The following is a 13,163-nucleotide window of genomic DNA, read 5'->3' on the forward strand; positions in this document are numbered from 1 at the left end:
GGGGCCGCAGCGCGGTGCCGCAGAAGCGGCCATGGAGCCACAGAAGCAGATTTGACCTTGTTTAGCTGGGATTGCATGTGCGGCAATAGTTCCACAGAAGCGGATGCGCATGAGTGGTAGGGGACCGTAGGAGCGGGCTCGCAGGTGCAGCCCAATGCTCGTAGTTGCGGTCCCAGCCCATTTAAGTTGTTTTCGCACCTGCGATGGTTTTCCGCAGTGCGGGTCTGCAGTTTTTGGGTCACCTTTTAACTTATACCCATTTTGTAAAAAAATTTGCAAGCATACCCACTTTTATGGTAACTTCAGACAGACGGGCCTAAAGTAGCAAAGGCAATCACGCAAACTTCAGTTCATAGTGCAATGGCAAACTTTAATTCAATAAAACTACAACATGTTTTGGATGAAGCTTTTGTTTTGTAATTGCTGAACTTCAGCATTCTAGGAGCTGAAAGTTTGTTTAATATTTGCTGAACTTCAGCATTATAGGAGCTGAAATTTGTTTAGTATTTGCCGAACTTCAGCATTCTAGGAGCTGAAATTTGTTTTGTATTTGCTGAACTTCAGCATTCTAGGAGCTGAAGTTTTTGTTTGTATTTGCTGAACGTCAGCCTGATTATTTTGTAATTAAAACAAAAATATGTGTACTGTGATATAAATTTACGAGTATCTTGTGCTAATTCATTGCCTAGGCAAAAAATGCATCCACCTAACTAGAAACAAAGGAGACGAAGTGCAAAAACGATGCATCAACAGATTAACATGCAGCTAGAGCAGAAAACAATGAAAGAATCTGCCTATTTCTTGCTCTATTCACAAAATGCCTCTTCTATTGAAAGCTTGGAGGTGAGCGGCAATTGAGTGGAAAATCTTGAGAAGAAGAAAACGAGGAGGAGAAGGAGGAGGAGAAAGAGGCCTGAAGTCGTTTAAAAAGTGGGTACAAGTTAAAACTTTTTAAAAAAGTGGGTATAAATTAAATGGGGGCGATCAAATAGAGCGCCTCATGCAATTTTTACTTTTTGAACGAAATTCGAAATTTGAAATATGATTAAACCCACGTGCACACCATTAAAATTTGAAATCTGATTGAACTCACGTCACGTGCTCACCATTAAACTTTTTTCTCATTTTCCAAAATTTTTAAATTTTCAGTTATGAAAAATTTCATTTTGGTTATAAAGTACCGCCCAAATCCATTTTGAAAATTTGCCAATGTGCCTATCTCTACGCTATCTTTCTTCTCATTTCCCCCCCACAAAGCAGAGTGAAGCCTCAACAAGAATCCTAACATAAACCCAGTAGATTTTCAAGGTAATTTCTTGCTCAGAATATCTCAATTTCATTTTGGAAATATGAAATTTATTCATTTGCTATCAAATGGATCTGCTGATGGAAATTTTGTTTTTTTTTTTAAAAACTAACATTCATTTGTTTGGGAATAAAATTGGTCTGAGTAGAGCGGAATAGATAGATGATTCTCATTAATCGCTAATTTGCGGTTAAAATGTAGTTAATCGAGTAATTTGATAATATCTTTTTTGGTTTAATACTAGAGTTGAAGATTTAGTAAGAATGGCGGAGGGCAGAGACAGATTAACTAGGCTGGAAGATCCAATATACGTCTACAGTCGTCGACGGAGGTCAATTGGCAGAGGCGGCATTGAGATCTTTGAGGATGAATCAGAAGCGAGCACTGCCGTAGTTCCCCTACGGACTACACCGACGACGGTAAGAACGTCCGGCGGCGGTCGTGGGCGAAATTTGCGTAGAACTCCTGCCAGGGCGATTGGTAGTCAGAACATTTCGCCGGGAGGCCGGGGACGATGGCGCGGGCGTCGCAGTGTACTTCCTTCTTGGTATCCAAGAACTCCTCTCCGTGACATCACTTCTATTGTCAGGGTAACTGCTTAGTTCACTCTATAATGTTTTTTCAGTTTGTTGAGCAGAATCTTGATTTGCAATTCATACCTAATTTCTAGTTTGTTTGTTTGTCTGTTTTGTGAGATCTAATTTTAGTGGGGCAAGTCTGTTTCCAGTTAAAGCTTTTCGCAACTTGTTTGCAATAGCCTTTGTGATGTCTATGCTTAATATAGGAAGTTTTACTTGTTTCACTTGTTCAGTATGTCTGGTAAAAATCTGTCACTATAGTAGGTTTGCGATTGTCAATGGAAGTTATGCTTCCATTTCGCTCTATATTACTGACATGAATAGTGTTCTGTAACCAAGTTGAATTAGGGCTAAACATTCCTAAAAGAATTTATTTCACTGATCATTGTGAACAAGTACATGAGCTATATAAAAAGTTATATTATGTGCAAACATTTAAGATATCCTTTTACCTTCTACATAAATATGTTTATGAGAGAGGTACGAGTATGATTGGTATATATAGCCCAGGGACCTGTTGATAAATCACTCTGAACATGGTCAAGTGGGAATCCATAAGGGAAATGATGGATTAAGAACAGAGGTTCATTATCATTGAGAGTGGTGGATGCAAGACAAACATAGATTCCATCAATAAAACAATAAACCCTATGACCTTCAACACAGACAAAGAATATGTCCTCCATAACATATACTTTCTCTGTTTCAGTTTATGTGAACATGTTTGACTGGACACGAAGTTAAAGAAAAAATGTATACTTTTGGAATTTGTGGTCCTAAACAAGTCAAAATGGGGCCCAGAGTATTTGTGTGGTTGTAAAAGCTTCTCATTAAGGGTAGAATTGGAAGTTTGAGCTAAATTGTTTCCAAATTTAGAAAGGGGTCATTCTTTTTGGAATGGACCAAAAAGGAAATAGGTTCACATAAACTGGAACGAAGAAAGTAGTTGGCTTAATCAAAGAACAGTAAAATCAGGATTTTTATGCCATAGAGAGGTACTGAAATGTGAGGGTAAGGAAGGGAGAACGAATCAAACATTTAAGCTGTGATGGAATAGGATAGAGGAAGAATGAAGATAGGGACCGAGGCTAATCTGATACCATGAAATAAGGCACATTTTATACATAAAGTGAGTATATTCTTGTATAGAGATTAAGCAAACCTTAGCTATAAGAACTTATACAAAATTTATCAATTGCCTCCTAAAAAATTTTGTCTCTTTTTTGTTCCTTTTCAGTTATCTATGAATTATACAGGCCCAGCATCTTTTACTAACTCAACTGGTCAGCTACCCAACTTAAAGAGACGAAATAAGATCAATGTCTTTAGCTGCCTAATGCTTTCAATTCAAATTTCCTATGATAACTTTGCAATTAGAAAATAGAAAGAGACCGGATAAATTCATTGCTCCTCTTAAGAAAGCTTTTAAATGCTTGTGGCCTAATGTTATTATTCCAGTTAAGAGTCTTAAAAATCTTGATATATGGTAGCATCTAGTTGTACTGCACAAGTGCTATGAGCTCAACTCGAGCTCAGCTCTATGAGCTCTCCCAGTGTTTTTATATGCTAGAAACTATTAGACTGGACTTCAATGTTTTGTTACATCCCAACATAGCTGAATGTCCACAAATTAAATTTTAGTTATATAGTTCTAATGAAAGAAATCCTTGGCATCATGTCAATTGGATGAGCCTGATTGTAATTGGATTCCTCCATAGGCTATTGAAAGAACAAGAGCTCGCTTGAGAGAAAGTGAAAGCGAACAACTTGAGAGGCTTCTACCCCAGGAACATACTGATCTTGATCCTTCTGAATCTACATCAGGTGCTCAACTTGAGCACAAGAATCCTATGATTACTCCACGTCCAAAAGTCAGAAGCAGGTATCATCCCAAATCTGTTGGTAAAGTGCCAAAGATATTGCTTGATATCACCAATCAAAAAAGTTCTGAAGACACTGATTGCCTCACACCACAAAGAAAGTTGCTGAACTCAATTGACACTGCTGAGAAAGCTGTGATGGACGAACTGCATAAAATGAAGAGGGCTCCTAGTGCTAGGAAAGAAGAGAGGGAAAAAAGAGTGAAAACTTTAATGTCCATGCGCTGATTTTCCATCTGATGTCCAACTCAATCAAGGTTGAGGCAAACAGGCTTTGAAATTTTGGAGGAAAGGAGAAAGTGCAGCTGACCGGCCAGGTAAAGACGATCATCTTCTGATGATCAAGCTATTAGTTGAATCAGGATATCGCTGATATCTTTCTGATCCTTATTAGTAACTGGAGTTAAAACTGTACCTTGTGGAATTGATTTTCACGCATTTGTATTTCATCATTAGCTGGAGATATGCGTTTGAATATGTACATAATGGCTAACATTGGAATCATACATGAGTTCTGTTTAGTGTTTTAATAAGCTGATGCAGTTCTGTTTTCTGTGCACTTCTTTTATACCCCCCACAAATAGGATCATAATTAACACAATAATACTACCATCTGCTGGAACAAACATTAATAAATTGACTGGATAACGACTAAAATAATGCTGGACAGGATCCTATATCTTAATTTGACTTAAACCTTTGTTCTGTGCATCTTAAGGTGTCAGTTTGATGCTGCACATTTGAAGGCCCCATTGGCCACTTATCTCACAATCTGTTTGCATGCATTGATTATTTGAGGACCTTGGAGCAGTTGTATTGTATTCATGATTTTCTCATTTTCTACGTCCAATTTAATGTGCCATTGCCAGTATTTAGTGATTAAATAGTTGTTCAGTATTGAAATCCTGAGACAAGCTTAATTCCACCATACTTATATCGTATTTGTTTCATTTGTGTGAATGGAGGTGGTACTAGAGAGGAATTGACTGTGGTGCTTGGTCGCAAACTCACAGCTCTAGTCGGTATCCACTCCCTTTTCAACGAACCCATATGCGACAGTGAGATTTCCCTGTCATTGTTAGAGGAAAAAGATTTTGGTAGGGAGTGTTAGAGTCCTTAGTGGTGCGATTCTGAATTAGTCAGGACCCAATGTGGATGCGGGACACCAGGTGAAAAAGAAAAAAGAGAAAGAAAATACCCCTCTTAGATATTGTATAGGTAGTAGGAGGCCAATTCTGTGTTGGTTCCTTCAATATTAAACAATCAGTTCTAACTTTAGCATGGAAATGGTTATACCTATAGTTTTCCGAACTATTATTTCTGACAAATAAATACAGAAATTTTACCAACTACATCTTAATAGTATTATTTTTCCGTTTCATATTATTTCCTTTCCAATTGTATACCTATATATACTGTGTAACTCTAAGTATTTTTGTCTGAATACTCATCTTTTCTCTAGCTCTGATCGTTTTCTTTTCCTCATCTTTTTGTTGCAATTGAAGAAGTGGGAAATTAAAGTAGCACCTTTGAATTTTTGTACCATCTACCAACTACATCCTAACATCTTTTTCATTCACATTTTTTACTTTATCAATAAGTGCCTAGCTACATATCTACTCCCTCCGTCTAGGGTTGTATTTTTCTATTACACGCCCCTTAAGAAATATTAATTAGAAAAAGGATTGGAATTCTACCCTTATTTATGTCATAAGATATATCTCTCTTAATTGAATATTTATTCTATTTATGTGTTATCTCCATCTTCAAGAACAATTATTACTAAGGGTAAAAAAGGAAAAAAATAATCAGTTTTGTCTTGAACTTCTAAAACGACAAATAATTTGAGATAACTATTTTTAATAACCACGACTGTTAATATGAGACGGAGTGAGTACTATCATCTGACTCTTTACCTTCTTCTCTCATCATTTGGAATATATATAATTTTATTGTTTGACTTTGTATTAGGATGTCATATGCTTAGAAATCTAGATCACCTAATCTCTTCTAGATGGAATCAATAGTCTTTACTCTCTACCATGAGTCCACGACTATTGGGAAAAACCAGGTGATCTTGAAAAGGACAACACAACTTAATCTTTCCAAAATGGAAATGGGATAAAACTAATTTTCATGAATTGTCATCCAAATGGATGCATGAATCTCCCTACACTAAAACAACTTGCCCATACAAGAACTTTGACTTTAATTTTGTTTTACTAATAATTACCATTTCTCTCAGATTGAACATAGTTTATAGAGTCAAATAACATGGGCTATATTTATTTTTCATTATCTTTGTTTATAAAGGGATTGTACTTAATAATTAGAATTAGAACCCTGTATGTAAGTGGTGTAAAGTTTACTTGTAACAACTAAACTTTAACTCCAATACCATATCAATGTATCTCAATTATTAGCTACAAAAAGAATTTTCTTGTTCTATTTTTGCATTTGTTTTGGATAAATGGTGAATTTTCAAATTCACCATCTCCTTTCCTTTCCACTACTACCCAAATTCTCAGACATGGTCAATTCTCTTGATGATTACCTAAATTAATTAAAATTAGTGAAGAAAACAAGATCAAAAGAAGAAAGAGACTAACTAATAGCAGTACTTTTTATCATTTTACTGTAACTCCTTTTTATCTATATACACAACACTATCAAAAGGATTGGTCCTGGAAGTGGAACAGAAAAAAGTTTAAAAAAAAAAAAAAACAGAAATATTTGGGAAAATTTAAGTCAAGAAAGATTATAGAAGGTTAAGTCGCTAATTAAGAGTTTCTCCTATTCTTGTCGAGGGCGAGCCAGCCAGAGAGAGCTGAGAGCTCGAAGCCGATGAAAATACTCGCCGATTGCCAGAAAACACCTCGCGGCTTGACGAGTAGTCAAGAGTTGATGCAGCCGATGAATCATTTGGTGCCTCAGATTGTCGGCCTGTAAGAGAAAATAATTACAACGGCTAGCCAATAAACATATATTATACACGAAGTATACATATAGTATACATGACTATTTTTCAGGTGGGCGATTATTTAAGTTAATTTCTATTTTCCTTTCTCATTTGATACATAATTACTACTCCTATAATACTTCAAAGTCAAGTTCCATTACCTTGATTTAAATGCGAAAGACAATTTATCACAAAATTAAATAAAAACAAATCAGAAAAAATAGGGAAAAGTAGCCATCAAGTGATCTTTAAGAGTATGATATGGTGGTAAGTCCCAAAGTTTCTATATTGAGGATATAATTGATGTAATAATACAAGAAATCAGAAATGTGTGGATTTCTTTCTCTCTCATTCTGTCAAGGCAACTTAGGAGTTATGGTGTATGGTCTGAAACTCTGAATTGTCTATGACTTATGACATCATAAAAATATGGGCCTATAATTATTTATGATAGAGATATTCTTCAGCTCCCCCAACACACACACACACACAGTTGTTTGTTAGTATCATTTGTACAAGTTTGTTAGGAGTATGTTTCTTTATCTTTCCTTTAGGCATCCGATATTTTAAAAATAACTGGTCGATTAATTCAAATTCACATTGGATATCAAATTCATAATTAAAAAATTAGAATTAATATACCTGTCTAAGGAAGCCTTCAACAGTAGAGAGTTTGTTCATGGCAAGAGCCATTTGGCCCATATAATTGGCCATATTCTGTGGGCAAGCCAATGCATCAGAGGCAATTGTGTCTGATAGAGACTGATTTAGAGATTCCAATCCTTGTGAGAGAGCATCCTCAGCTTCTTGTGTTGATTGTTGTAATCCACATATTCCCATTAGTTGGTTTTCTGTTAATGGCTCAATCTGACTAAGTATAATCTGCTCAAATTAACATTTGTTTATAAAAACACCAAAACCAAATTAGTTGTACGTCCTTTAAAGTGAAACTGGTTATCTGAAAAACAAAAATAAGCAACTTGCTATAACAAGTTAAATTGCTTTGACTCATAAAGTACAAAAACAAGATTAATTAGCTAATCCAAATAAAAACCTCCATAACGATATCAAAATGACTGTAATTAACAAAAACAAATAGTGAGGTAGTTGAGATAAAATATAAAGTACGAGAGTCATTTTGTTTCTTTTAGGAGTACCAACTAAAGTTAATACATCTAGAAGAAAGCATGACTGATTCTTTGCGTCAATGAAAGAGAGATAAAGGACAGCATACGTCATTGGATAGCCGTGCAAAGAACATCAATAACCCCTCCCCCTCTCCCCTACCCCCCCCTCCCCCCAAGAAAAATTCCCCACCCACCCCCTCCCAAAGAAAAAATGCCAAATAGCTCTTCCCAAATAAACTTGACTACTTTTTTTTAGACAATAGCCTTGTTTAGGTATTTGCTATTTCTCGCCGACACAACTATTGAGTAACTCTTTATACGAAACTTCAAACGTGAAACTTATTTGTAGGAAAATAAAATTTATATGTAATAAAGAATATACCTATATGAGGAAGAAACATGAAAGAAATTAAGAACGAGTAAAGATAGTAAGAGACATACATGGCTTTATAGTTGAGTAGGGAATAATACCTAACAGGATTCTATAAGGGAAAGTTTTTGAGATCTCTCTCATAATATTACACAAAAGTCACAGAACATCATGAGATGTTCGCACAAGTGCACCCACAGGTTATTACATCATTGAATAAATTAAATTGTTGTATTTCTGGTGAGGTATCTCATGATATATGTCCCTCCACGTTCTTACTCCTAATTCACCATTTTCTATTCCTTCTCCAAACAAACTGGATACATAATTAATCACATGTTCACTAGCTCAAAACCAGACTTGACAAGGGAAAAACAGAAAATTAAAAGGAAACACATACACACACATATAACGCAAACTAGGGTTTGCATGCATGATTCTATAATAATCAGATGGTGATGTACCGATACACTTTGCTATAATTTTGTATACTGACAATGTATATTACTTAAACTTTTTACCAAAAGTATGATTTTCTATGTATATATATATTTTTTTATAATCAGTGAATTTTAATAAGTTAATTTAGAGGTCTGCATACGTACTTTGAGAAGCTCGGATGGCCGGAAATCTCCCATCCACAAGAAACAACGTTCAGCTGGAGTCTTCCATAAGCCAGAAACGAGATGAAAGACATCAGATTTTGAAAGCATGCATTTGAGGTTCATAATCTCGTCATAATGTGTTACACAATTTTCGACGTAGATACGAAGTTCGTTCTCCTGCAAATGCTCCTGTATTGCATTCCTAAGCTCGCACAATAGACGATGGTGTTCCTCCAGCCATCTTGCGTACTCCAACTCGAAAATTGCAGCATCTATATTCATGCAAAAAAATTTACTCTAACTTATGTATAATGATACTGAAATGAAAATTTTATACATAAGCTACTTCCATAGTTTATGTATGTGACTCTTTTGTCTTTTTGGTTTTGTTTCAAGAAAGAATGACTCCTTTCTAAATTTGAAAATAATTTATGGTTTACACTGTGTAGAAGTTGTTACAGCTACTCAAATGTTATAAGTAGTGGTATATTTTAAGATTATAAGTTTTAAAGTTTTATAGTCAACCATACAAATATTATGACTTGTTTAATACTACAAGTTTCAAAGTTCTTTATATTTTTATTCTTGAACTTTTGTGCCAATCAAATAGGATCATATAAAATATAACAGAACGCTTATTTTTCTTATTTTATAGGTAACTAATTAATGCTACTTATTATGAGCCGTTACATGCAATTATTTTTTAAATAATCAGATAAGATAACGTATAATTCTTGTACAGGATTAGTGTATAAAAGCCAAACTCCAATATACAAAGTGATCTGAAATAGGATTAGTACCTGAGCTGATATTGGCCATATTAACTGCAAGGCCTTGTTCTCCTGCTTGAGGAGCATTTCCCCCAACATAAAATCCCTTGACAATGCAATAATTTTTTTTCTTCAGACATTATAAATTACTGAAGATTACTTATTTAGTAAAATCTTAAGAATTAGTTGAGCTGGGAAGAGAAATGTAATTACTTGAGATCTGGCCCTTTGTATTTCTTGCTCTAATTGTGCGAGTCTTATTCTACTTGACTCTAGCTGTTGAACATAAGCCTGTAACGGAACAGTTAGAATGAAAACAAAGTTACCATAAAATAATTTTCAAGCATGATGTCATTGTTTCAACATTAATAACACTAATAACTACAAGTAAAAGAATGATAATGAGTACCTTTTTCCTAAGTCTGCTTTTCCTAGCTGCCTCTCTATTCTGAGCAAGTCTCCTTAATGTCTGCAACAAAAAGAGTAAATTCACATTATTATTAAGATAATTTATAGTATGAAATAAAGTGGGACTAGTAACATGAAAAATAAAACAGATTACCTTGGCCGTAAGTAATTAAATTACATTGATAATAATATAATATGATCAGAAATTAAATCCCACGTACCTTGGGGTCTGGTGTTTTGGGTGCATCTTGCTCTGAACTTGAAGTTGGACCCTTCCGAATTCCCTCTCGCTGAGACCACATTTGAAACCAGAAAGGATTTTTAGGTAAAAACAATATTAAGGAAAAAGAAAATTAGACATAAATTATCAAGGTGAAAGTGATATAAAACCTTACTTATAAAAGTAGGTTTTGGAAAATGAGAAATGATACCTTAGCAGTTTTGGGTGGTTCAGGTCCAGAAGCAGAAGGAACAACATCAGTTTTAGCCATGGACGGCTGAGATGATTTCTTGGAACCACTTGTTGCTTGAGAAACTAATCCATTATTTGCCTACCAAACAAATAGATGACAAAGTCCGTTTTAGGTTAATTCAAAACCCAAGTAGTTAACATCAAGAAAATGAAACATTTTAACGGTCTTAATTTCTAACTATACATATATATATATGTTATCCTTATTTTTATTGGATAATACTTGATATTGTAAATATTTTTTACATTATCAGTGTAAACTTTATTATGAAAAGTGGATTTAAATTAATATACACTAATGATGTAAAGATTCTTTTGGATTATAGTGAATTTTAACATTTGATGGTAGGTCAATTACCATATTTATTAAATTACAAATTAATGTTTATCAAGAGATTTACTTCTATAATTATCTAATAAATGGCCTGATTATAAGTTCATATAGAAAAATTATCACATGAAAAGTTAATTACCTATTGGTGTAAGCCAACTAATTAACCTAATAGTGTAACACGTGAGTGTAGGGAACTTAAACTCTTAATTCTCAATATACCTTAGTTGAGGAAGGCTCGATATGCATTGGTTGTGATGGAAAAATGTTGAGAGTTGGTGGCCTCATCCCAGAATTTTCTGCAAATAATTTCACAGATAAAGAAATGAAGTCCTTTAATTTGTATATATGTCTAAAAAAGAGATCCTTTTGTCTTTCTGACATGTCATGCATTTTTGAGCTTATTGTAAACATACAGATCTACAGAAGAAAATAAAAAGGACAAATGGAACACAGTAAAAGCTTGCGAAAAAAAGAGGAAACACAAAATCTTTTCATTCGTACAGTAAGGGTAAAAATCTTTATTTGTTGAAAACAAAAAAAAAATTTGTAAGAGGATCTGGTCAAAGTAAGTACTATATATCAGATTTTAATTTGCGAAACATGCTTTTCTCATGACTAAAAGCAACTGATTCCCTAGAGAGAATCTCAACAGAACAAACCTAAAATTAAATAGAAAAGAAAAAAAGCTAAGTCATTTACTATTAATCAGAGAAAAATAAATTTGGATAATAATATAGTAGAAAAAATAAAGAAAGCTCACGTCTTTGATCTTGGATTGAAGAAGGCTCTTGTCCATCAAGATAAAGAAAAAGTGCTTGATCTAGTTCTCCCAAATCATAAGCTCCACTATTATCTTTGTTTCTGCTCATAACAAAAAAAGATTTTGAATTACACAAAACAAAAACAAAAAATAAAGAAATGAAAAGATGGGTTTTTTTTTTTGTTACATGAAATTTCCAGGATTTGATGAAGAAGATGACTGCTGCTGTAACAGACCAAAAGAAATCTGATTACTATTATTTTGAAGTTGGTGCTGATCATGTTGCTGCTGAGGACTATGAAAAAACTGTTGTTGGCTACCAAAAGAAATTTGACTATTATTATTATTTAGTAAAAGGTCGTCATTGTTTTTGTTAGAGGAAGCCATGAAATGAACTCCAATAAAAAGCTTATTTTCTTCTTCTGTTGAATAAGATCCTTGAAATCCCATTTATAGAGCTATTCTTGGACTTCAACAATCACCATAATTGATTCATATAAAAATATAACTAAAGAGAGGCATATATAGCTCGAGTCGGTGTAACGTTTGAGGTTTTGATCTTTGAGGATAAGGAAATGAAGCAAAAGACAAAGCTATTTTAAGCACTAGAGAAGAAGAAGAAGAAGAAAAAAAAGGTTCAACACTTGTTTCTTTTTTCTTTTAAATAAATTCCACTCGGCGAAACTACAAAAATAAATTGCAGAAACTATATCTCACTTAGGGTCTAAAGAAACCGCTTTTGAGCTTCCTTGTACTACCATCTCACTCAGTCTTGCTTCTTGAATTGACATTATAGTCCTCCTTCTTATTCATTATTGCCATTGACATTTTTTCAACGGTGGTGTCCGCGTACAAAGGCAGACCTAGAAATTTAATGTAACAGAGGCACAATATTCAATTCAATCAGTGGCCCCTAAAGATTTTTAGCGTTAAAAGTACGAATTGATTTAAATTAACCATTTTTATGGTATAGACATATACATATACAAGATTTTTGCCGAAATTTACGAGGTCCGGTAACCCTTCAACCTAAGTCATAGGTCTGCCCCCCGTCCGCATAGTTTACGCGAACATACTATTTTATCAGGTATTTGATACCCCCGTCAGCACAAATATTAAGACTTAATAGTAATTCTATTTATCAAAACTTAAATAGATGGAAAGAAAGCGCAATATTTTTTTACCTCCCACTCAAGTACTAGAAATTGACATTATTGACATTTTTTCATGCGGTTATTTTCGAGGAGATAATTAGAACGTTTTATTTGAGTTTTGACTATATTTTTACTTAAAATTAAATCAGACAAATTATGTTGATATATTATTAAATATATAAACCGAATTAAGAAATTAAAATCAGTTGAATGTCACTCCAAATTCAAATTTGTTTCATTAGATTAAAATAAATCATTTGAATGTCAGTCCAAATTCAAATTTGTTTCATTAAATTTACTAGAGATTTACGGTCTAAATATTGATACTGGGCAAGTAGTAATAGCACGTATTAACTTTGCTACCTATAAGTTTGAAAAGTACACAACATAAAATCACAACTTGGAGTAAGAAGATTAAAAAAGTTGATGGACATAATCAC

General features: G+C 34.0%; 2 protein-coding genes across 2 annotated transcripts; one reads left to right on the forward strand and one right to left on the reverse strand.

Annotated features, from left to right (window-relative positions):
* LOC109231314 (protein POLYCHOME-like) lies at nt 1,196–4,317 on the forward strand. Its single transcript, XM_019396942.1, has 3 exons — nt 1,196–1,308; nt 1,551–1,896; nt 3,603–4,317. The coding sequence occupies exons 2-3, from the start codon at nt 1,570–1,572 to the stop codon at nt 3,990–3,992; spliced, it is 717 nt and encodes a 238-aa protein (XP_019252487.1). The 5' UTR covers nt 1,196–1,308; nt 1,551–1,569; the 3' UTR covers nt 3,993–4,317.
* On the reverse strand, nt 6,365–12,281 carry LOC109231315 (transcription factor TGA2.2-like). The gene is made up of 11 exons (XM_019396943.1): nt 11,757–12,281; nt 11,570–11,670; nt 11,029–11,105; nt 10,435–10,554; nt 10,225–10,293; nt 10,005–10,064; nt 9,809–9,886; nt 9,626–9,701; nt 8,826–9,097; nt 7,366–7,605; nt 6,365–6,707 (listed from the first exon to the last, which is right to left on the reverse strand). Exons 1-11 carry the CDS (start codon nt 12,017–12,019, stop codon nt 6,558–6,560), a joined length of 1,506 nt encoding a protein of 501 aa, XP_019252488.1. The 5' UTR covers nt 12,020–12,281; the 3' UTR covers nt 6,365–6,557.

This window comes from Nicotiana attenuata, chromosome 8 (assembly GCF_001879085.1).
Source record: "Nicotiana attenuata strain UT chromosome 8, NIATTr2, whole genome shotgun sequence".
In the NCBI taxonomy this organism is placed as follows: Eukaryota; Viridiplantae; Streptophyta; class Magnoliopsida; order Solanales; family Solanaceae; genus Nicotiana; species Nicotiana attenuata.

Coding starts and splice junctions, on each gene's coding strand:
- LOC109231315 (XM_019396943.1), bottom strand. CDS start 12,019: ATGGGATTTCAAGGATCTTATTCAACAGAAGAAGAAAATAAGCTTTTT. Junction 9,098..9,625: donor TATGGCCAATATCAGCTCAG/GTACTAATCCTA, acceptor GCATGAATATAG/ATGCTGCAATTTTCGAGTTG. Junction 6,708..7,365: donor TTGAAGGCTTCCTTAGACAG/GTATATTAATTC, acceptor TTTCTCTTACAG/GCCGACAATCTGAGGCACCA.
- LOC109231314 (XM_019396942.1), top strand. CDS start 1,570: ATGGCGGAGGGCAGAGACAGATTAACTAGGCTGGAAGATCCAATATAC. Junction 1,897..3,602: donor ACATCACTTCTATTGTCAGG/GTAACTGCTTAG, acceptor ATTCCTCCATAG/GCTATTGAAAGAACAAGAGC.